The sequence below is a fragment of the Nomascus leucogenys genome, chromosome 17 (assembly GCF_006542625.1).
Source record: "Nomascus leucogenys isolate Asia chromosome 17, Asia_NLE_v1, whole genome shotgun sequence".
Taxonomy (NCBI): Eukaryota; Metazoa; Chordata; class Mammalia; order Primates; family Hylobatidae; genus Nomascus; species Nomascus leucogenys.
This window is the reverse complement of record NC_044397.1, coordinates 26,016,787-26,038,812: the sequence shown is the minus strand read 5'-3', so window position 1 is coordinate 26,038,812 and position 22,026 is coordinate 26,016,787. Positions and strand designations below refer to the sequence as shown.

Genomic DNA, 22,026 nt, shown 5'->3' with positions numbered 1-22,026 from the left:
GTGTCAGGTGATTTCATCATTGTGTGAACATCATAGAGTGTACTTACACAAACCTAGATGGTATAGCCTAGTATGCACCTAGGCTCTGTGCTATGAAGCCTGTTGCTCCCAGGCTACACACCTATACAGCATGTTACTGTACTAAATTCTGTAGGTAACCATAACCCAATAGAAAGAACTTTTGTACTGAAACATATCTAAAAATAGAACAGGTTATTGTAAACATATAGTATTTTAATTTTATGGGACCACTGTCACATATGTGGTCTATCACTGACCAAAACATCATTATAGGGTGCATGACTATATATACAGATCCACCATATTTTGGAAAAACAACAACAAAAATTGTACTTTAGTTTGGTCCTCCTTTTAGCTTTTTATCCTCCTCTATTTTATCTCTCCTTCCTCTTCTTGCCATTTTTGCTTCCTAAAATCTACCTCCTCTTTAAACTACACTTACCTCATGCCCACTTTCCCAATGCACAGAATTTGTTCTGACAAACTGGTTGAACATACTCATTTGCTGTTAATTCAACAGCATCCTCTCCATCTTCCTGGTCCTTGACCTTAGATTTGACAGTGCTGACCACACCACTTCCTTCTTGAAATACTTTCATCTCTGGGCACTAGACAGGGCAAATTTCTACCATAGGCACACACTTCTCTTCCAACACCTATCATTCCAGAACCAAGGACCATCATTGCTACACTCTCTCCAATTCCCCCAATCCTTCTTTTGTTTAAGCGCATCAGTTCCAACAGTAAATAACCCCAAAGTAGTCTCAGACATGATTCTCTTTGATTTGAGCTTCTTTATGCATAAGATATCACTTAAAAACAATTACTCTGTAGGACTGTTATGGGGATTAAATGAAGCACTACATGGAAAACACTCCAGACACAGGACATGCTCAGCAAGTGTCAGGTCTTCAGTTCCACTATCATCGTAAAATGTATTTCCTAACTTCGCCAGCTCTCACTGATACTCCCATTTCTCTGAGCTCCTATAGCAATTATAACAGCTACATGCTTACATGTTCAGTAGGTTTATGTGTATTATGTTTATGTTTACTATTTACAGAACCACCCTAAAAAGTCTCTGATTATAGACATGAACTACAGCTTACGTCTGTCCCTTACGATGTTTTATACACAATAGCCTTAAATATTTAGGAGTTTAAAGAAGATATACATGTTTCTAAGCAAAATACATGTTCGATAACATCTAAGAGGAAGACGTCTTACCCCTCGCCAGTTAGAGCACAGCATGCCTGGATATGCCACTGGTGATCTTTAATAGAAGTTAGCTTCAAAAACTGGGAGATTTCTGCTACAGTCATGCATTCTTTAACATCTTGTTTATTAGCAAAAATCAGCAATCCAGCTTTTCTTAAGTCCTATTAAAGCAAATAAAACTGTAAAGGCCAATACATTTTCCACATATTTTTCAACTTAACAATCTTTTTCACAATCTTAGTAAACAAGAATTTCTCAACTATGTAACATAAAAGCATCTCAGTGCATAGGCTGATAACACATTTTGTATACTTGTATGTGTTTACATATTTCTTATAGTCTCAGACTACAATTTTTTATGGTCCCAAGTGCTGTATTTAACAGTCATGTTTTCCAGTATATATACCACCCACCCCCTAAATCCAAAATTAGGCTTAAATGGCTAAGAACTACCTTTTAGCCTAATACTTGAGAGCTCTCAAAAATTTTATCTTGCCTATACTTTTCTGCTTTACCTCACATCACTCCTATATAAGCACTCTGCTGTAATTAGCAACCTATCCTACTGCTCTCTAAACAGTTTTGGGCACTGCCATCTCCATGTTGTTCAAATCATTTCTCTTGCATGTATTTCCTTCCCTCCAACCTCCTAAACCAGCCTTTCCCAATCAGGATTCCACAAGAGAATTAAGCTCCACAGAAAACGATGAGTGACTACATTGCAAATCTCCCAATAATGTACACAGCTAGTACCTTCTAGCTGCATAGGAAATAAATGAATTCATTACAATGTATGCCTTAAAAGCTTAGGGCTTAATTCTCAGTTGAAGTTCTATCCTAAACCAATCCTATTCACCCTAATTTCTGTCACTGTATATGAAGATTTCTTAGATTTGAATATGTAATACGGCCATCTTGGAGTGGCATTAAACTTATCAAGTTTCCCCAATTAGAAGTTCTATCACTTCAATGCTATGACTCAGAGGCAAGTTCTTTAAGCTTTCTGAATTTGTTCCTCGTATCTTTTATTGAGTATCTGATCTGAGCAAGACACCCACTGCATTAACTCTTTTCCAAATGTAATTGTGCACACTCCAAATAACTGGTATAATGCTTTACTCACTAAACAGGCCAAAGGTTCTTAGTGTCTTCCTGCCCCACTCCTCTCTACCTGCCAGTTTTAAAGCCAGGGACTTTCTTGATAATCTGTTCAAAATCACAGACCTTTCCCCCCAAAACACACATATGAATATACACAAAATTTTTTAAAGTTTATGTACAATTTAAGGGTGATAATAAATACCCTAAATTCCCTACATGGATATTGGGCCAAGAATCCATGAAGGATGTACTCAATTAGCAAATGAAACCCTCATAAAATTCTGCCTGTTATATATTAAGAGATATAAAATTAAGGTTTTGGTGCCACACTTGCAAGTTTTCACAACTGTTGAATGGCCATTTGTCTTCTTAGGGATTTTACTGAGATATTTTGGTTTTAATAATGTGTGTATGTGTTTGAACAAATAAAATCTTCAGCAGACACAAAATGACTCGTTAGAATATAGTTTTGATGATTCTTTCTGATGCAAATAAAAACATTAGTAGTATATTTGTATTTCTTATTTGGTTAAAGGAGTTATGTAAAATATTTTATGTAACAATCAAGACTGACTTTAATTACAGTGCCCTCTGCAGAATGGCAGCTATTAATGCTACCACAGTTTATACAGTTATCTGAGTAAGTATGGTCAGAAAGGAATACTGCTACGATGTTTGCAATTTTAAGATTTCATGTTCAACTAGTTTCACCTATATTTCAGTTCACCTGCCTATATCAAAGGCAAAAAACTTGAAGAGATAAAGTATAACTTGTATACATATAGTCATTATCAAGGATATACAGTAAATATTTTTTCTTTTCTCCTAAACAGAAAATGAAACCATTAATCAGCCAGGCGCAGTGGCTCACACCTGTATCCCAGCACTTTGGAAGGCCGAGGTGGGTGGATCTCTTGAAGCCAGGAGTTTGAAACCAGCCTGGCCAACATGGCGAAACCCCGTTTCAACTGAAAATATAAAAATCAGCAAGGTGTAGTGGTGCACACCTGTACTCTCAGCTACTCGGGAGGCTGAGGGATGAGAATAGCTTGAACCCAGGAGGTGGAGGTTGCAGCGAGCAAAGACAGCGCCACTGCACTCCAGCCTGGGCAACAGAGTGAGACTCTGTCTCAAAAAAACACAAAGAAACCATTATCAATAGTTGTTATGTGGCTGAGGCAATAAGTAGATGGACTTTTCATGGGATTTAATTCCTATCTTCCTATCTTCTCAGTTTCAGTACGTCTGCTAGTGTGTGCTGAAGTCTTATATAGGTCAAGTTTGCTAATGTTGACATGTTGAAAGAACAACCTTCTGACAAACACTTGGCACAAGTTAGGACACACGGTTTATATTATTATAAGTAATTTGTATTCACTCTTAATGATGAAATTATTTGTAGAAGCCCCTAAACTGAAAATTGAAAAATACAAAAAACAAAGCCATTTAATAAAAGGTCTCCAAATACCTTAAATCAGTTTTTCTAGATCTCAAAGATTCAAACTGTAATTTAGAGTTCTTGACTTTTAAGAAGTTATTTTATCAATTTTTAAATATTTAGAAAGAAAAGAATATCTTCATTTGCTTTTTATTATATAGCCTCAAAACCAAATATGTATACATTAGAACAGTGGAAAATAGATATATTAAATTAAGGCTGTTCATCAACTTGACTTAACAAGAGGTCAAAGTATAAGGTGAACAATGGTGATCTTTTGTAGATAAACCATTTCAAACACTTTAAAATCACTTCTGCTACAAATTTCTAGTCTAAGATATATTTTAGTTTTATCAAGGAGATGAATAACAGCAATTATCAAGACACATTTACTTAGCATCTTCTATATATCATATATAGTTGTCAATTTGTTTCTTAAAATTTCATTTGGAAGGGGAACATCACACTCCGGGGACTGTTGTGGGGTGGGGGGAGGGGGGAGGGACAGCATTAGGAGATATACCTAATGCTAAATGGCGAGTTAATGGGTGCAGCACACCAACATGGCACATGGATACATATGTAACAAACCTGCACTTTGTGCACATGTACCCTAAAACTTAAAGTATAATAATAATAAAAATAAAATAAAATAAAATAAAATAAAATAAAAACTTCGTTTGGGGACTGGGCGCTCACGCCTGTAATCCCAGCACTTTGGGAGGCCGAGGCGGGCAGATCACCTGAGGTCAGGATTTCGAGACCAGCCTGGCCAACGTGGTGAAACCCCGTCTCTACTAAAAATATAAAAAAATTAGCTGGGCGTGGTGGTGGGCGCCTGTAATCTCAGCTACTCGGGAGGCTGAGGCAGGAGAATTGCTTGAACCCAGAAGATGGAGGTTGCAGTGAGCCGATACGGTGCCACTGCACTCCGGCCTGGGCAACAGAGTGAGACTCTGTATCAAAACAACAACAACAACAAAAAAACTTCATTTGTGAAGGTAACTCCTAGAAGTTGAGTCATTCTGAATAAAATTTCAGACTTTGGTGTTTGGAACTATTTTAAAATTAATGAGTTCTAAAGTTGTACACTTCATTTATGATAAAACTTTGAAAATTATTTTAAAATTTTTACAGTTTTGTATTTTGTAATAATGTAAAGAATCATTATCAGTGATGACAATAAGATTTTGTTGATTTATGTAGTATGTAAGAAACATCCAACTAACATCATGTCTACATTTATTTTTCACTCACACATTCTCACTCTTTGATCCATTTGTCTCTCTCCAGAACTCTGCCTGTTTGGCTCTTCTTGACCCTACTGAGTAGCTTGCTCAAACTCCCAACTTCATCTGTAATTCCTTTCTTCTCTGGTCATCTCCTCATTCAGTATCCTTTCACTTTCCAACTAGGCCCTACTTATGTCTTCTTTTTTCTTCTGCTAATAAAGTCTGAATGTGAATACTCAAGTTCAAAACCTGGCTCTTAAAAAGCTAGTCAAGTCACATAACCTTTCTGGGCCCCAGTGTAGTCACCCATAACAGATAACGTTAAGTGACCTATGTAAGTTAATGCCCCCAGCTAGTAAAAATCAAAGACTTTGACCCTACTACTGGGCTCTTCATATACTGATCCTGCTGCATATTGGCCAGTTAGAGCAAAAATCAGATAGAGAGACTACCTGTTAACAAAGTAAAAGATATAGCCCAGAGATAAATAACATTTGTATCAGTTTTTCTTTTTCCAAAGTCTTCATAAAACCACCCTTTGGAATAAACTGAAAAATGCTGCATTTTTGCAAAATAGGAATTTGAAAAGAAAAAAAAAAAACAAAAAAAAACCTTTGTCTTCTGCCTCTTTTATGGCTTATTGCTTGTATCCCAACTAGCAATGACTTTGGCAAATGAACACAAAATGGCAAGATGTATTTCTGCAAATCTCCAGGAGGTTTAAACACAGCTGCCAGAATTAGAGTCCAAAATAGGAAAAGGTGCATCTTGGTGGTCGTAAGGAAATGAGTAACCTAATTTACAAAACTACTCTACTAGGTTAGGTTCCCTAAAGCCCTGAAAGGTTGCCTGAAATACACAAAATTCTTAGAGCAAATCTCAAAAGCAAATCATCAAATCAATAATAAAATTAACATAAAACTTCATTACAAAGATATCCCTGTTTTCCTAAGTTTTGCAAAAAATTCCACTGAAATAATAAACTCTATGTATCTAAATATTAACTTTTCTATTCCTATCTATAAATGAGTTGAGAAAGTAGCATCTGCAATAAGATATCCAAAAATAATCAATTTTACTAAATACTATATAAACACTATATTATAGTTATCAAGTTGACCATATTATTCAGTTTTTTAAATTTATGTTACCGTAATATTTTTCTATTTAAAAAAATTTAATTTTTAAATCTATTTTTATTTCTACTTATTGATTTTTAATTTTATTTTTTGAGACAGGGTCTCACTCTGTCACTTAGGCTGAAGTGCAGTGGCAAGAACAGCTCACTGTAGCCTTGACCTCCTGGGCTCAAGCGATCTACTCGCCTCAGTCTCACGAGTAGTTGGGACTACAGGTGCATGCCACCACACCTGGCTAATTTTGTTTATTTTTTGTAGAGACGGGGTCTTGCCATGTTGCTCAGCTGGTCTTGAACTCTTGGGCTCAAGCGATCCTCCCACCTCAGTCTCCTAAAGTGCTGTGATTACAGGAGTGAGCCACTGTGTCTGGCAGGTATTTTTCAAGGACTAAGAAAATGTGGCTAGTCATCTAGTTTTGTTTAGTCAAAGGGACAATATCAGAGAAACCTAACAGCAATTACATTTGAATATTAGTCTGCTGAGTAACAATCAAGAATTGCTAAGCACCCAGGTACTTTAAAATCTCATTTCCAATGATAATCTTCTGTATAATTAATCTATGCAAAATGCAAAATGAAAGCCACTTACAGAAATTACTTTTGCCCAGGAAAATTGTGAAACCAAATGTATCTAGGATAAGTGAAATAAAGTTCTGCAACTTACTCCATAATCTTTCTGCTGCTTCTGGATACACTTCCAAACTGGGAGATGTCAAAGTAATTGAGCAGCGTGGCCAGCAAATAACTAATTATTTTTAAAAATTTGAAATTGATAGCACCCTCATGAGAAACTAGAAAACAAAATATCCATTCCCATACCCTTTCCCATATCTAATGTAAAAAGACTACTTACTTACCTCATGTGCTAACATTTTATAGAGTTCTTCTCTAGTTACAGAAATCCTCTCTCTGTCTGTACTGTCCACAACAACTATTACAAACTAAAATAATTACAAAAAAATTATTAGTGATTATACAATTCGGTATCTGTAAAATTTATAATGTGTTTATTTGATACACATCCTATTAATATCAAGAAATTGGAATCTTATGGTATTGTTGGAAAATCAGAGCTGCCTATACATTGTGAAGCCAAAAGGTCTGATCGATTTTAATATATTTACTAATTTTTAAGAGAAAAGAGAATATGATACTAACATTCTAACTAATATATATAACGCATGTCTGTTTTCTAAACTAGTATCTTGAATGCTAATGGACCTATATCCATCTATTTGCACTACAAAACAAGAAAAACATGCAATATGATCCTGAATTTATTACTTCCAGGTAGATATTATTTATTAATATCAATCTGAACACCTAAAAGGGCATGGGTATGGGAGTAAAGTAATGTGACAAGTTTAAAGAAATCAATTAAAAAAAAATCAACCAACTGAAATAATAAATCTCTATCTAAAAACAAGCTCTCTTCCTTACATAAGTATCACCTCCTACCTGCAGGCACAACCCCTTCATAAACTGATGATGAGACTGGTATCAGAAGGTGCGATGAAAGACTTGTGATTGCTGTGCAGGACTGAGCTCCACTGCACCCCTTCCCTCAACTCCGTGAGCACCCAAAAGCAAGAGATCAGCAGGAACAGATGGGGATTTAACTTACTCACTTTATGATAGCATTTATGATGCCCAAGTTGGTTCTGACTGCCTATTAGTAACATGCACTATTTATTTTTTTGGACCTAGATCTTAATTTTTAAATAAACGATTAGGATTTTCTGGATCTTTTCAATTATTCAGACTTCATCAACCAAAAGGCAGATGTATGAGAGAATTGCTACTTTACCTCTCCTCTCACTTGACGGCTTACTGATAGGTGGCTTTATCACTCTGTAAGGCCCATTTTATTCCAAGGTATTTTAATAAAACTGTTAATTTTCAGGGTGTTGGCATGAATTTGAAACCTATAGCATTATGTATACCGTAGCATATATACCTTTATAATCACACATAACTTCCCTTATTAAAAAATGATTAAATGCCTAATGCAGTGTTGGGAAATCAAGTTGTTAGATACACTCAATGGTTTCTTAATGACTTAAAAGTCAGCTTTATATACATATAAACCATGCTTTATTAACTTATAATAATGAACACTACAAAAAACAATGGTCAGTCTTTTAATTCACAGGTCTATGCAATGAAGCACTCAAATGTCAAAGGTCTGAAATTTCCTTTGGGAAATAATGTGTAAATAAAAATATATGATTATGTCTAAAATACCTTATAATCAAAAGAAAAACAATTATTTAATGTGCAATTGTGTTTTGTAAAAGAAAATAGTAAAACTGGCTTGGATTCAAACCACCAAAACCCTCTCATTTGGTGAGCTAAACTCAGTCAAACATAAATAGAGAGAAATGAAATTACAAACTATGAGATGGAAGTCATTAAAAAAAAAAAACTATTAAAGACAAGTCCTGGGATCAATACACAATCAGAAGATAATTAACCACCAATTCTCCCTATAGAGGTTCAATGATAGTGGACATATTGAACAATGACCTTGGAATAGAAAATCAAAGATTTTACTCTGCTTAAACGCTCTATGTATTAACATACTGTGATATTTCAAAAAGATTAACTATAAGGACTCAAATCTAGATGTTTTCCCAGCATTCTGTTCAAGGAATTTTAAATATTGTAAGAAACATTACCTCTGTGTTAGTATAGTAAGTGTTCCAGGAAGAACGAAGAGATTCTTGGCCACCAATATCCCACATTAGGAAACGTGTATTATTAATCACTATCTCTTCCACATTACTTCCTATTGTAGGAGATGTATGTACAACTTCATTCATAGAACTGGGGAAAAAAGTTTATATACATTACAATTAGCAAGGAAGCTAACTTGCTTGAACAATTTTTTAATCAAGGACAAATCAGCATGACCTCCTTTTATAATTTATACCTAAATATCTTTTTCCCACTAGTTTACAACATGAGTGAGGGTTTAAACAGGGCTGGAACTAGGTCGTAAGCTATCTGGCATATACTAGATCATTCCAGGAAACTTTATAGTTTCTACTTTATAGTTTTCTACTTTCTTTTTTTAAATGTTACCCAGGCTGGAGTGCAGTGGTGTGATCATACATAATCAGTGGCATGAGGTTCACTGCAGCCTTGACCTCCTGAATAGGATGAAGCAATCTACCCACCTCAGTCTCCTGAGTGGCTGGAACTACAGGTGTGCACCACTACGTCCAGCTAATTTTAAAATATATATATATATTCACATACATCTTATAAAGAGACAGCATCTCACTATGTGGCCCAAGCAGTTTCTCAAAGTCCTGGCTTTAAGCGATCCTCCCACCTCTGCCACCCAAAGCGTTGGGATAAAGGCAGGAGCCACCACACCCGGCCATATTTTTCTACTTTCTACAAACAAAAGAGCTTTAGCACAAAACAAGTGGACAACTCAATGCCAACTATATGCTCAATATCATATAAATTTCTTGCTTTCTACTAATTATTGCTGAGATCTGGCTCCAGGTTTATAGTCAGCCTGCTTTCTTACAGGGTAACTTAGGTTTCATGTAATTTCTTACTGCATTCATTGATTGACTATCACCCAGGCCAAAAAAGTAACTAGAAATAAAATAATTTTTAAGATAGTTAATACTTACAATTGATAAAGAATGGTAGTTTTCCCTGCATTATCCAGCCCAACAATGATAACTTTGTGCTCTGAAATAGAGAAAACACAAGTGATTTTTTTTTCAAAAAAGGAAAAAACAGATTATAGAAAAAAAATGTACTCTGTATTTCACCCTTCTATCTATGGCATAATTCAGTGCATGGCACTTTATACTTTCTCGGAAGTCAAAAGAACATCCTAGCAAGACCAGCAGAAGTGTGCCATTATACTCACCTTCCCCATCACCATTATTCTAGAGACAACCCTCATCTTTCCAACCACCTCTCTAGGAAGCCATAGCACTACATTTCCTCTATTTGTAGGCAAGCCTACTCTCAGTAAAGTAGACCAAACATAATCACAATTTACAAATGACTTAAAGTATAAATGTTTCACATTAGATTACATCAATGAGGTTCTAACTGAACTTAAGGCATCAACTGGGTGCGTGTATGTGGAGTGGAGTGAATGGGAAGGAAAAAGGAGGGTTTTTTAAATGGGTAATTGTAATTTTTGAGTACCTTAAAACCACAGGGCCACTGTAACATGAAAAACAAATCTAAGAACCTATGGCTATGGTGGCAGTGACTCCCTCCCATTTGGCTTCTGTGGCACCACTTTCTCCAAGTTTTCTTCCTGTCTCTAGTCATTCATTTTTTATCAATGACTCCTCTTCCTTGAGTCTTCTTTCAGACATTCACGTTCCCCAGATGTTTTCTTGCACCCTCTTCACATTTCAGCCAGGCATTTGTAAGGCCCATCTATTTCCAGCCTGTCCAAAAGCAATTCCCAAAGACAACACAGCATGTGGAAGAAGCTAGTGTCCAGGATGGCCTCTGGATGGTCATGCCCTTATGTAGCCACCTCCTCTTGAATCTGGGCTGGCCCTGTGACTTACTTTTAACCCACAGATGCAGCAGAAATGACCAAACGTGATTTCTGAGCCTAAATCATCAGAAACATTGCAGTTGCTGCCTGGCTGTCTTGGACAAGTCCTCCTGGGGTAAGTCAGATACTATATAGCAAGCCCAAGACTGCTGTGTCATTTAATGAGTAAGCCCAAGTTGATCATGTGGTGACACTCTGTTGAAAGGGATGACCAGTCAGCCCCTACCTCTTCCAGCCATTCTAACTGAGATGACAGACAGACAAATAAAGAAGCCATCTTGGACATGCAGCCTGGTTGAACCTACAGAGTACTCTAATTTTAGTTGCTATCTGACTGCAACCAAAGGTAGAACTTCCTAGCTGAGCTTAGTCGACTCGTAAGAAACATGAAAAATAATAAATCATTGCTTTAAGTCATAAAATTAAAGAACGGCTTATTACATAGAAACAGATAACTGAAGGAGATATTAATGGTATTATATGACCTTGAGCAAATGACTTTTATTATTTCTCTGACCTTAAGTTTCTTCATTGTAAGATAGGGGAAATACTACCTATCACTCAGGGTGGTTTAACAATTAAAATAGCACACAGCAGTGCCTAGCACTGAAGAGGAGAGAGTTCTTAACCTGTTTTGCTAGCCCAGAAAAAGATAAAAATTTACTAGAAACCATACTTCAAATTTTGAATTTTGATCTTTTCCAAGGCTAGTGATATCTAGTACAACACTCTCAAGACACTGGGCAGTAGCAGTGAGCTGCAGCTCCCAGTCAGCCATGCAATAACGAGGGTAAACAACCAATACTGCATAATATGGTTTCATCCATATTATCAGATGGTTTTGCTATCAGATGGTTTTGTGCTATCAGATGGTTTTGCCCAACTGGAGGCTAATGTCTGTGTGTTGAGCACATTTAAGGTAGGCTAGGCTAAGCTATGATGTTCAGTAGGTTAGGTGTAATAAATGTGTTTTGACTTAAGTTACTTTCAACTTACAACAAGTTTATTGGCACATAACTACATCGTAAGTTGAAGGGCATCTATAAACTAAAGTCCAAGTCACTCTCCCTACACAAGCTGCACATATGTTCACAGCAAACATTTCTCTACAGCTACTCGTGGTATCGCCAAATGCCAGAATTATCCGAATTCTCCATTTAGGGAATTAGACCAACCCTTTAAAGTCTAGCTTTCCATGTAGAATCATTTTCTCCTGCTTTCCCACACTACCTCTACTCTAGCACTTATCCTAATTATTTACATGTGCACTAATCTCTGCTTAATGAGGCATCTTCAACTGTATAGAATACATATTAATCATCTTTACATTTCTAGTGACTACAACTATTCCTGGCATAAAGTAGGTACTCAATAAATGTTAATATTCATTCTATAAGTAATAAATGTTGAGGATTATAACACCTCAGAGTAAGATCTTTATAATTCAAATGGTAGATGTTTTCCAAATAATTGCCACTTACCAGAGGAAATTCCTAATGATCTATAGGCACCTCCTATTATATAAAAATAGGAAGATCAAGTAAATAAAACATTTTAATACAATCCATTTTATCCAGTCATCTATTTCTTTGTAAGAAAGAGCAGGCAGCTTAGAACCACTAGGGTCCTTAAGTGACATGACCACCTGCCCCTTTTATGAGTTATTAAGAATCTTTTTAAAGAACTAGGGCCCAGGCCAGGTGTGGTGGCTCATGCCTATAATCCCAGCACTTTGGGAGGCTGAGGCCGTTGGGTGGATCACCTGAGGTCAGGAGTTCAAGACCAACATGACCAACATGGTGAAACTCCATCTCTACTAAAAATACAAAATTAGCCGGGCGTGGTGGCACATACCTGTAATCTCAGCTACTTGGGAGGCTGAGGCAGAAGAATTGCTTGAACCCAGGAGGCAGAGAGTTGCCGTGAGCCAAGATCATGCCATTACACTCCAGCCTGGGCAACAAGAGCAAAACTCCATCTGTGGACTTTAGTCTCCCAGATCCACAAATAATTCTGCTACTATCCCAGAACAGACAGGACTCAGGGAGGGCAATTCATGGAAGTGACTAAGACATAAATAAGAACAGCAAATGAGTGACATCCAACAAGACCAAATGTTGAAAAATGAGTGACAAGTAACAAGTCTATCCCTGAGGAAATGTTACATGGTGGCTGAATTAAAATCAGATCATTACTTGGGGAGCATGGAATCCCAACCACAAGGAGTGTTACAGGCTGCAATGACTGATGTGAATCCTTTTTTTTTTTTTTTTTTTGAGACAGGGTCTCACTCTTGCTGCCCAGGCTGGATTGCAATATCACAATCATGGCTCACTGTTGCCTCAACCTCCCAGGCTCAAGCGATCCACCCACCTCAGCCTCCGGAATAGCTGGGACCACAGGTGTGCACCACCACGCCTGGATATTTTGTTTCTTTTGTAGAGACGGGGTGTCCCTATGTTGCCCAGGCTGGTCTCAAACTCCTGGGCTCAAGCAATCCTCCCGCCTCAGCCTCAAAAAGTGCTAGGATTACAGGTGCGAGCCACTGTACCTGGTCTGAATTCATCTTTGGAGCAAGGCTATGCCTGCATGAAGGCCAGGTAATCGAGTCCTTGGGACAAGGTACCTTTGCACCTAGAAAGTTTTTAAATGGCATGGCAATTCTGCCTAACTCCATTTTTCTATGTCCCAAAATTAAGCATTCCCTTTTTGATGACATAACTCCTCTTCAGTTTTATTAATACATGCACTCATAAACATTTTTAACACAACTAGAATTCATTATCAGGCTATACTCTGATCTCTGACTTGGATAACAGTTTTTAGCTTCCCAGGTGAATACTGATTTTTAATCACAGCATTCTCAAAACGTCAGCTTATTTTTAAGTTCCGGGAATATATCCCGCCCCCGCCTCCACCCCATTCCCCCAATGTATTAGCTACAGGCCAGAATTTAGATGGGCTTCTCAATACTCAGGAAGAAAATACAATTACTCTGACCAATGAAAGAAACGGTACCCTAAAAATAGTACAAAATTAGCAGGAAAAGTCCAAAAGGAAACAAAAATATAGGCAAGAATCTATAATATATAACAATAAAGAATGACTAAAAAATGTGTATATGTATAAATAATGTACACAGAGAGAACGAAGTAAAAAACAGTACTCTCTTAGTTTCTTAAAAGGTCCTTAATCAGTTAAGGAGGTTAAACACTTATTATTCCAACCATGTTACCATTTTTTCAAAATAGTTTGCTACGGTTCTTTTATAATTGCTTTCAGAGCCTGAGGTACACCATTTTGAATATTGCCACCTAATGGTGGCAAATCTTTTAAACTCTGAAGATGAACTTGATTTTAAAGTGGGAGATGGGCCACCTGGTATCATCTTGGTCATAAGGTAAAAGGTATCTAAAATGAGTGCTATCTTTTTGTTGTTAAGTGAAATATGAAGAATTATTTAAAAATTTGTTTCCAAAGAATTTCTGAGTTTCAAAGAATAGATTGAATAACAGTAGGACATATCAGTGGAAAAACTATATAGCCTCCTAAAATGATAGCTTTAAAGTAAAACTTCATCTGGCTTTAGTACAGGTATTTTTTTAAGTGGTCTCCTTACTTCAGCCATGTCCCTAGGACTTGGTTATTATGTCCTAATTCCAAACCTGGTGCTTTTCTAACAGTTCTGTTAGGAAAAACTAGCTAGGCAAAAACTACTGGAAAAAAAAAAAAAAAAAGACTTTCAGGCCGGGCATAGTGGCTCACGCCTATATATAATCCCAGCACTTTGGGAGGCCGAGGCAGGTGGATCACAAAGTCAGGAGTTCAAGACCAGCCTGGCCAAGATGGTGAAACCCCATCTCTACTAAAAATACAAAAAAATTAGCCTGGCATGGTGGCGTGAGCCTATAGTCCCAGCTACTTGGGAGGCTAAGGTAGATGAATTGCTTGAACCTGGGAGGCGGAGGTAAAATTCTTTATCATACCTGGCCACTAGCTGAACATGATCACCAAGGTAAAATTGCTCTGAACAAAACCATGTGCAATAACACACAGACAAGTCTAAGATAAAGCAGATGGCGGAAATTACTCATTCCAGGATTTCATCTTATAACACAAGTTAGTTGCCTACTGAGGAAAGGAAAAGGTTAACAGTTTCAAGATGCATCATCTTTTACAATCACTGTATGGAATGAACTAGAGTATCAATAAGCTGAAATTAGATAACCTATCCTGTGGTGGATTAGGATTTAAACTGCTTTAAATCTTTCTTTAACAGTGCCTAGAAATAAAGAAAGCACACTAGAGAGAGAAGGTATAGTAGATGATACAGGGTAGGAATCCACATGTCTGGGCCAGGCACAGTGCCTCACGCCTGTAATCCCAGCACTTTGGGAGGCTGAGGCGGGTGGATCACTTGAGGTCAGGAGTCCAAGACCAGCTTGGCCAACATGGCAAAACCCCGTCTCTACTAAAAATCCAAAAATTAGCTGGGTGTGGTGGCACACACTTGTGGTCCCAGCTACTTGGGAGGCTGAGGCATGAGAATCAGTTGAACCTGGGAGGCAGAGGTTGCAGTGAGCCAAGACTGTGTCACTGCACTCCAGCCTGGGTGACAGAGTGAGACCCTGTCTCCAAAAAAAAAAAAAAAACAAAACAGAATCCACTTGTCTGGCATAGCGGAAAATGTTAATAGAGAAAAGTGTGTCACAGACAGTGATAAGAAAGAAATGAAGCAGCTAGCCATGGAATTTGGGCAGGGAAAGAAATCCAGTCCTGCCCTTCAAGGTTAGGAATGTCCAGAAGTCCTAGTAGGTGAAAGGTTAGGTTATTGTTAGGGTAGAAGGAAAGATGAAAGGTAAAATGGCTATGAACAAGAGGAGAGAAATTAGCCAAGGTCTGAAGCTTTGGAGGACCCATAACCTTCTGACTGCACCTGAAAGTGAATAAGTAAATCCAGGTAAGATCATTAGATAAACATGATGAAAAAGGATGAGTGTGACAAAGAAAGCTAAGCCTTAGCCCAAATCTTCCCCTAACTCTTCTTGACCTACGTACTAAAACTTAGAAAAGCTGCTCTACTCAGTCCCTAGAATGTGTCATAAACTTTCCAATCATTTAACTTTGCTCATGCCATTCTCCACACTACAATCTTACTCTTCTGCCTACCTATTTTACAAATTCAATGAATTCCTATATACTTACAAATGCATAAATATGCAACCATGCCCCCAAACTCTTAAGACCTAAGCAGATTTCTAAAGTCAATCAAGGGAAACCAAACCAATATATTTGAACATATCATATTCTTACCAAATGGTTAAAATACTTGAAAAACAAAAAGGAGGAAAGAAACTCCAATCAAACATAAGCAGAACCTGGAAAATATCCAAAAAAACCACATGTAGTCTGAGATCTCCGGAGGGCCATTCCAATGAAGAATCCATGATCCAGAGGATCTTTACCTCCTTACTCCACCCAAACACCTACAAACTACATTCATTACCAAGTTCTAGTTGCCCCCTCCCAAGACGTAGCTCTATTTGAGTTTTTTTGTATTTTTACAATAAAGCGCCAATGACTTTTTTGAGATGCAGTCTCGCTGTTGCCCAGGCTAGAGTGCAGTGGTGTGATCTTGGCTCAATGAAACCTCCACCTCCCAGGTTCAAACGATTCTCCTCCTGCCTCAGCCTCTCAAGCAGCTGGGACTACAGGCAGGTGCCACTATGGCCGGCTAATTTGTTAATTTATATTTATTTATTTATTTTGAGATGGAGTCTCTGCCTGTCGACCAGGCTGGAGTGCAATGGCATGATCTCGGCTTACTGCAACCTCCGCCTCCCAGGTTCAAGGGATTCCCCTGCCTCAGCCTCCCGAGTAGCTGGAACTACAGGTGCACACCACCACGCCCAGCTAATTTTTGTATTTTTAGTAGAGACGGGATTTCACCATATTGGCCAGGCTGGTCTTGAACTCCTGACCTCGTGATCCACCTGCCTTGGCCTCCCAAAGTGCTGAGATTACAGGTGTGAGCCACCTGTATGTGAATCATCAGAAGTTTACCATGCCCAGCCTAATTTCTGTATTTTTAGTAGAGATAGGGGTTTTGTCATGTTGGCCAAGCTGGTCTTGAACGCCTGACCTCAGGTGATCCGTCTGCCTTGGCCTCCCAAAGTGCTGGGATTACAGGCATGAGCCACTGCGTCCCGGCCACCAATGACCATTTTTAATAGCTTCCTAAATCTAAGACATAGCATGTAGGTCACAATGAGAACTATAAAATTAAGAACAAACTGTGCAATGGGCTCAAAGACAAACATGTCATCTCAATAATAGGGTCAGATTAGTCACAAAGTTTTTAATAGTAGATCAATTTCCTCTGAACATCTTTACTCTCATCACCACAGCCCGTTCCTTTCATTAGCAAGATGGAAAAGCATCTATACAAAATGTAAATTTGTAGCCAAAAAGTGCTATAATGCACTTCAAAATAAAGACTTCATAGAATCCCAATATGCCTACTACAAGAATGTTATTGTGGACAAATGTAATAAAACTTTCAGCCATTCCAACTCTTTGATGCACGCGAATCATCAGAAGTTTACTGCTTAGTTAGTATGATTTTTCCTTTAGACTATGTCACAGCATTCCTGTATTTAGTCAAATAAGCCACAACAACAGCACTGTTCTAATGCTTTGATGGAACTGTGAGTTATCAATTAGGCTTTAACATACCAATCAATATTTTACTGTTTTGTCATGAAAATTGCTTCGTTTCCCTTCTCCTTCATTTCCTTTTGACACACTCAGGCAGTCTAACAGTTTCATTCATTGCCAGTTTTTAAAAGTTAATACATATTCCCCCCAACTCATCAGTCAATAAATTAAGCATAATAATAATTGTTATTATAGAGCATTACTATCTCTGTGAATCATACAACATCGGAAAACACAAAAACACCAGGGCAAATAAATGGAGAGTCCTTTTGATTCATCATTCTTACCTCATATCTGAACTATCACTAAGCCCTATCAATTCTGTCTCTCAGAGCAAAAAATTCCATTTGTCATGTTCTCTATAGTTCTCTCAGTCCATAGGACAGCTCCTGGAATAAAGCATGAGCTTAATATTTTTCATGAATAAATAAATCAGATCTGGAAAATATAAAGGTTAGGAGAGAGATATCTGCTTAAGTCGTTTTGTATTAGAAGTTCAATTTTTAAAATTTAAAAGTCTTATCAATAAAAAGAAAGTTTGAAAATAAACTTGCTATTACAGTAATGGCAAATGAAGTTTGAGGGGAATAACCAAATTTTCTTTTGCACTATGAGGTTGCTGAAAAAAAAAGTAATGATTATACATGGCAAAATCAGAGATCCAATCAGGAGGCAGAAATCACACAATAATTTGAACTTGGAAAGTTCAACATCAAAAAAAATTACAGGGGACCGGAGTAATGAGAGATTGGCTAAAAGATTATGGGAATGACAAATATAAGAAGCACTCACTATCCCTAGGGTTGAGATAAAGGTCCTCCCACTCCCTCCAGACTTAGATGCAGACCTCGTTGGAGGGCACAGACAGTGGCTCACTGAATGGCAGAGAAGTAGCTGTGGTGAGGTGCCAGTGGGACCCGCCCAAAAATCCTCCCTCTTTGGTGCTGAGGAAAACTGTTTATTGAGACATATTTCACTGGAGACCTTCCATTATGAAACCAACTAAGACGGGTACCAGGGGAAGCTGTTGGCTGCTGCTGACCACTATGCAGTACAAGAGCCAGGCCTTGGAGAAGGTGTTCATGCTACAAGCAGAGCCCGTCAAAAAAGCACACTATAACTTAAGTACAAACACCCTTTCCTCCACAATGCCCCTCCAGTGCAGCCTACTGACAAAACTTAACATTTTGCCCAGTGGCAAAAGAAAAACGTTTAAAGGATCCAGCTTCACTTCCACAGAGCATGCAAAAAGGGTTTACAAATGGTCTCTGACTCGTGATGTTGTAAAAGCAATACACATTCAGTAGAAACCATACTTCAAGTACCCATGCAAAGATTCTGTTTTTCACTTTCAGTACAGTATTCAATAAATTACACGAGATATTCAATCTTTATTATAAAATAGGCTTTGGGTTAGATTTTGCCAAGCTGTAAACTAACATAAATGTTCTGAGCACGTATAAAGCAAGCTAGGCTAAAGCCATGATTTTCAGTAAGTCTGGCATATTAAACTCATTTTTTACTTACTGTATTTTCAATTTACAGTGGGTTTACCAGGATGTAATTCTATCACAAATTGAGAAGCATCTGTATTAGAAGCTAAGAGGCACAGTCTACCCCTTGGCTACTCAGCTTCCATATGTACTCTTCTCTACACATTTGAACTCCCTAATAATAATAATAATAATAATAAGCCAGGAACAGGTGGCTTCCTCAGCATCAGGTTCCTGAAGCACAGGGAGCTTCTCCTGCACCCATTCATACTTATAATTCCTTTTCTAGCAACCAATCAAGAGAGCAATACAAGGCTATTAATGAGGAAATTCCACAACTTCTTTTATAGTTCACATCAGAGTCAGTTCTTTTTATCTGAGTCCTTCTTATACAAAGTCCTTCTTACACGAAGTTGTGTGCAAATGTGCGTGTGTGTGTGTAGAACTAACTCTGGCACTATATAATCTTGGTTAAAATCCAGGTGTGTGTGCATGTGTGTGTGTGTGTGTGTATAGGAGAAATAGCTCTGGCACTACATAATCATGGTTAAAATCCAGTTCTATCACTTTTACCTATAGTGCTTTAAGCAAGTTACCTGTTTCCTTACCCCTGTAAAATAAGGGGAATAATATCTACCTTGTAGGGTTGTTTTAAAGAGTAGATCAACTAAGTGAATATTAAATCAAACAACCTGTGTGAACCTTGCACAAGTGTTAACCACTATTATTTTACTTGTAGAGACAAAGTGAGTTAATTTCCTGTCTCCCAACACTACATGAAAGCTCCATAAAGGCAGTGGAATTTGTCTGTTTTGTTCCCTTATCCCACCACGTAGAACAGTTCCTGGACTAAATAGGTGTTAAACAAGTAAACCACTGATCACAAGCTCTTCTATAAAAAAAAAGTTACTAATGGCAACTTTTCGAAGTTCTAAAGACAACTTAAGAGTTTAGCAACTGAAAAAGTTAATGGGGGGAGGAGAAGGGAGGAAAAAAATGATGTCAATCTCTTCTTTAAGAGATTCCTTCAGGGTTTTAACTTGCCTGGCTCTGGCATATACCAGTTGCATGGCCTGGGGAAAAAAAATCATTCCACTTAAGCCTCAGTTTTCCCTTTTCAGGGGAAATAACTACTTCAAAAGATTGTTAAAACATAAAATAAAATAAAATGATTTAAATGACAGCATCTAGGATAAAGTTTGTACTCTACTGAATCTCAGTATCATCTAAATGTGACCTCCGGTTTTTCTAGTTCGAGTAGTATACAAATAGCTTTCACTGTGCACTCAATCTGAGCTTTAACTGAAAAAGCTGTTCTCAAGGGGTTTCAGAAACAGGAGATACTGCATAGTTTAAGTTTCATCAGATGGCAAATTCTGTAATCTCCCGAAACATACTTTCCAAGAGTTTCTATGAAAAGAATATAAGATTGTATTCTGAATCCACTGAAGGTAAAACAAGAGCATCCAAGACATAGCTAACTTATATATGTCCTATACAGAAAAAAAAAAAAAAAGATCCTGCTGGGCACCGTGGCTCAGGCCTGTAATCCCAGCACTTTGGGAGGCCGAGGCCGGCGGATCACGAGGTCAAGAGACGGCGACCATCCTGGCCAACATGGTGAAATCCCATCTCTACTAAAAATACAAAAATTAGCTGGGTGTGGTGGCATGCACCTGTAGTCCAGCCACTCCGGAGGCTGAGGCAGGAGAATCGCTTGAACCCGGGAGGCAGAGGTTGCAGTGGGCCAAGATCACGCCACTGCACTCCAGCCTGGTGACAGAGCAAGACTCCGTCTCAAAAAAACAAAAACAAAAACAAAACCCAACAAATATCTGGCATTAGATTAAATGGTGGATATTCTGAAAAGTGACCCTATTGATAAGACAGCCACACTATTTAGCAGAAGAGAAATAATTTATTCATACTTTCACAATATTCACATCTAATTTTCTAGAACTTCATTAATTCCACTATTAATTTCCGCCAAACTGCCATGTCCCGTCAAAAATTACCACAAAATACAGGTTATAAAAACACTACTATTACCAATTTGTAGTGACACCAGAGCACAGACCCTTATTATTTACTACTCCAAGGAGCTGTTGGCAAAGTTCTCATTTATTCTTAACTTACAGAAACAAATAATTTTATCATTGACTCAAAATAGAAAGTGGTGATAACTATTTTTCTGGCAGCACTAGAGCTCAATTAACAGTCTTTCTAAATCTCACAGCAGATGAAACACTAGCTTTGCTAAAAATAATACAAAATGATGGATGTTAAAACTAGAATGGATCTTATCTACTATAAGTACCACCAGTCTTACAGCAATGTAAGTTTTAATATTTGCAATGTAGAAATAAAGTTCACAAGATTTGTAGGCTCCACAGATCCCTGGTGTTCTAGGTGAGAAAACCTAGACCAGAAAACCAGAGAGTTCAAGTGACTGGTTCCCACTCTCTTGCTCCCAACACAAACAGCCAGTCCAGTCAGAGACAGTACTGATTAGAACTGATTTTCTCTACTTTATGAAAAATCCTCTTATCAGAATAATTGTTTGATACTGCCCCTTCTTTCGGTATCAGGTGACCTACACATTTGTGTGTGTGTGTGTGTGTGTGTGTGTGTAAAAGATATATTAGGGATCACAAGTTCTAGTTCTGCTTGCTTCCCCTAAGCTTCTTAAAAGAGCAGCTGGATCATGAAGAAGGAGGTGGTAGTAGTAGGTGTACATAATACATGCCACCATTCACGTAAGTCTTTATTCGAAAACTGGGACGTGACACCACCACCAGCTTACACAAGAGAAAAACACAAACTAAGTTACTGACAGCGGAATGATGAACCACCCAACTTGAGTTAAAAAAAAACAAAAGTACACCACTATATCTTAATAAGTATCCAGTCTTTGGGTTAAAATTGTATTCTCTTTCCCCAGTTTTAGTCATTTTGTAACAAATTTTAACAAGCCTGATGGGTATTTCATGGCCATGTCTGAGGTTGGCTGAACTTAAGCATCCCTATATAACACACTTTACACTTAGTAACTTGCTAGTTACCTATGGTTAACAAATGTTTCATATGGTATGTTTTTAAAACTTTCAGTGAAACATTTT

The 22,026-nt window shown here is 37.7% G+C and overlaps 1 protein-coding gene across 1 annotated transcript in view; it reads right to left on the bottom strand.

Annotated features, from left to right (window-relative positions):
- The window catches only part of ARL5A (ADP ribosylation factor like GTPase 5A), a 31,937-nt gene that overhangs the window by 8,824 nt on the left and 1,087 nt on the right, over positions 1-22,026 (bottom strand). Inside the window, exons 2-5 of the mRNA XM_003274962.3 lie at positions 9,799-9,859; positions 8,827-8,974; positions 7,006-7,089; positions 1,249-1,400 (exon numbers count right to left, since the gene is read on the bottom strand). Of these exons, the coding sequence (XP_003275010.1) occupies positions 1,249-1,400; positions 7,006-7,089; positions 8,827-8,974; positions 9,799-9,859 (445 nt within the window). The remainder of the gene's footprint in view (positions 1-1,248; positions 1,401-7,005; positions 7,090-8,826; positions 8,975-9,798; positions 9,860-22,026) is intronic.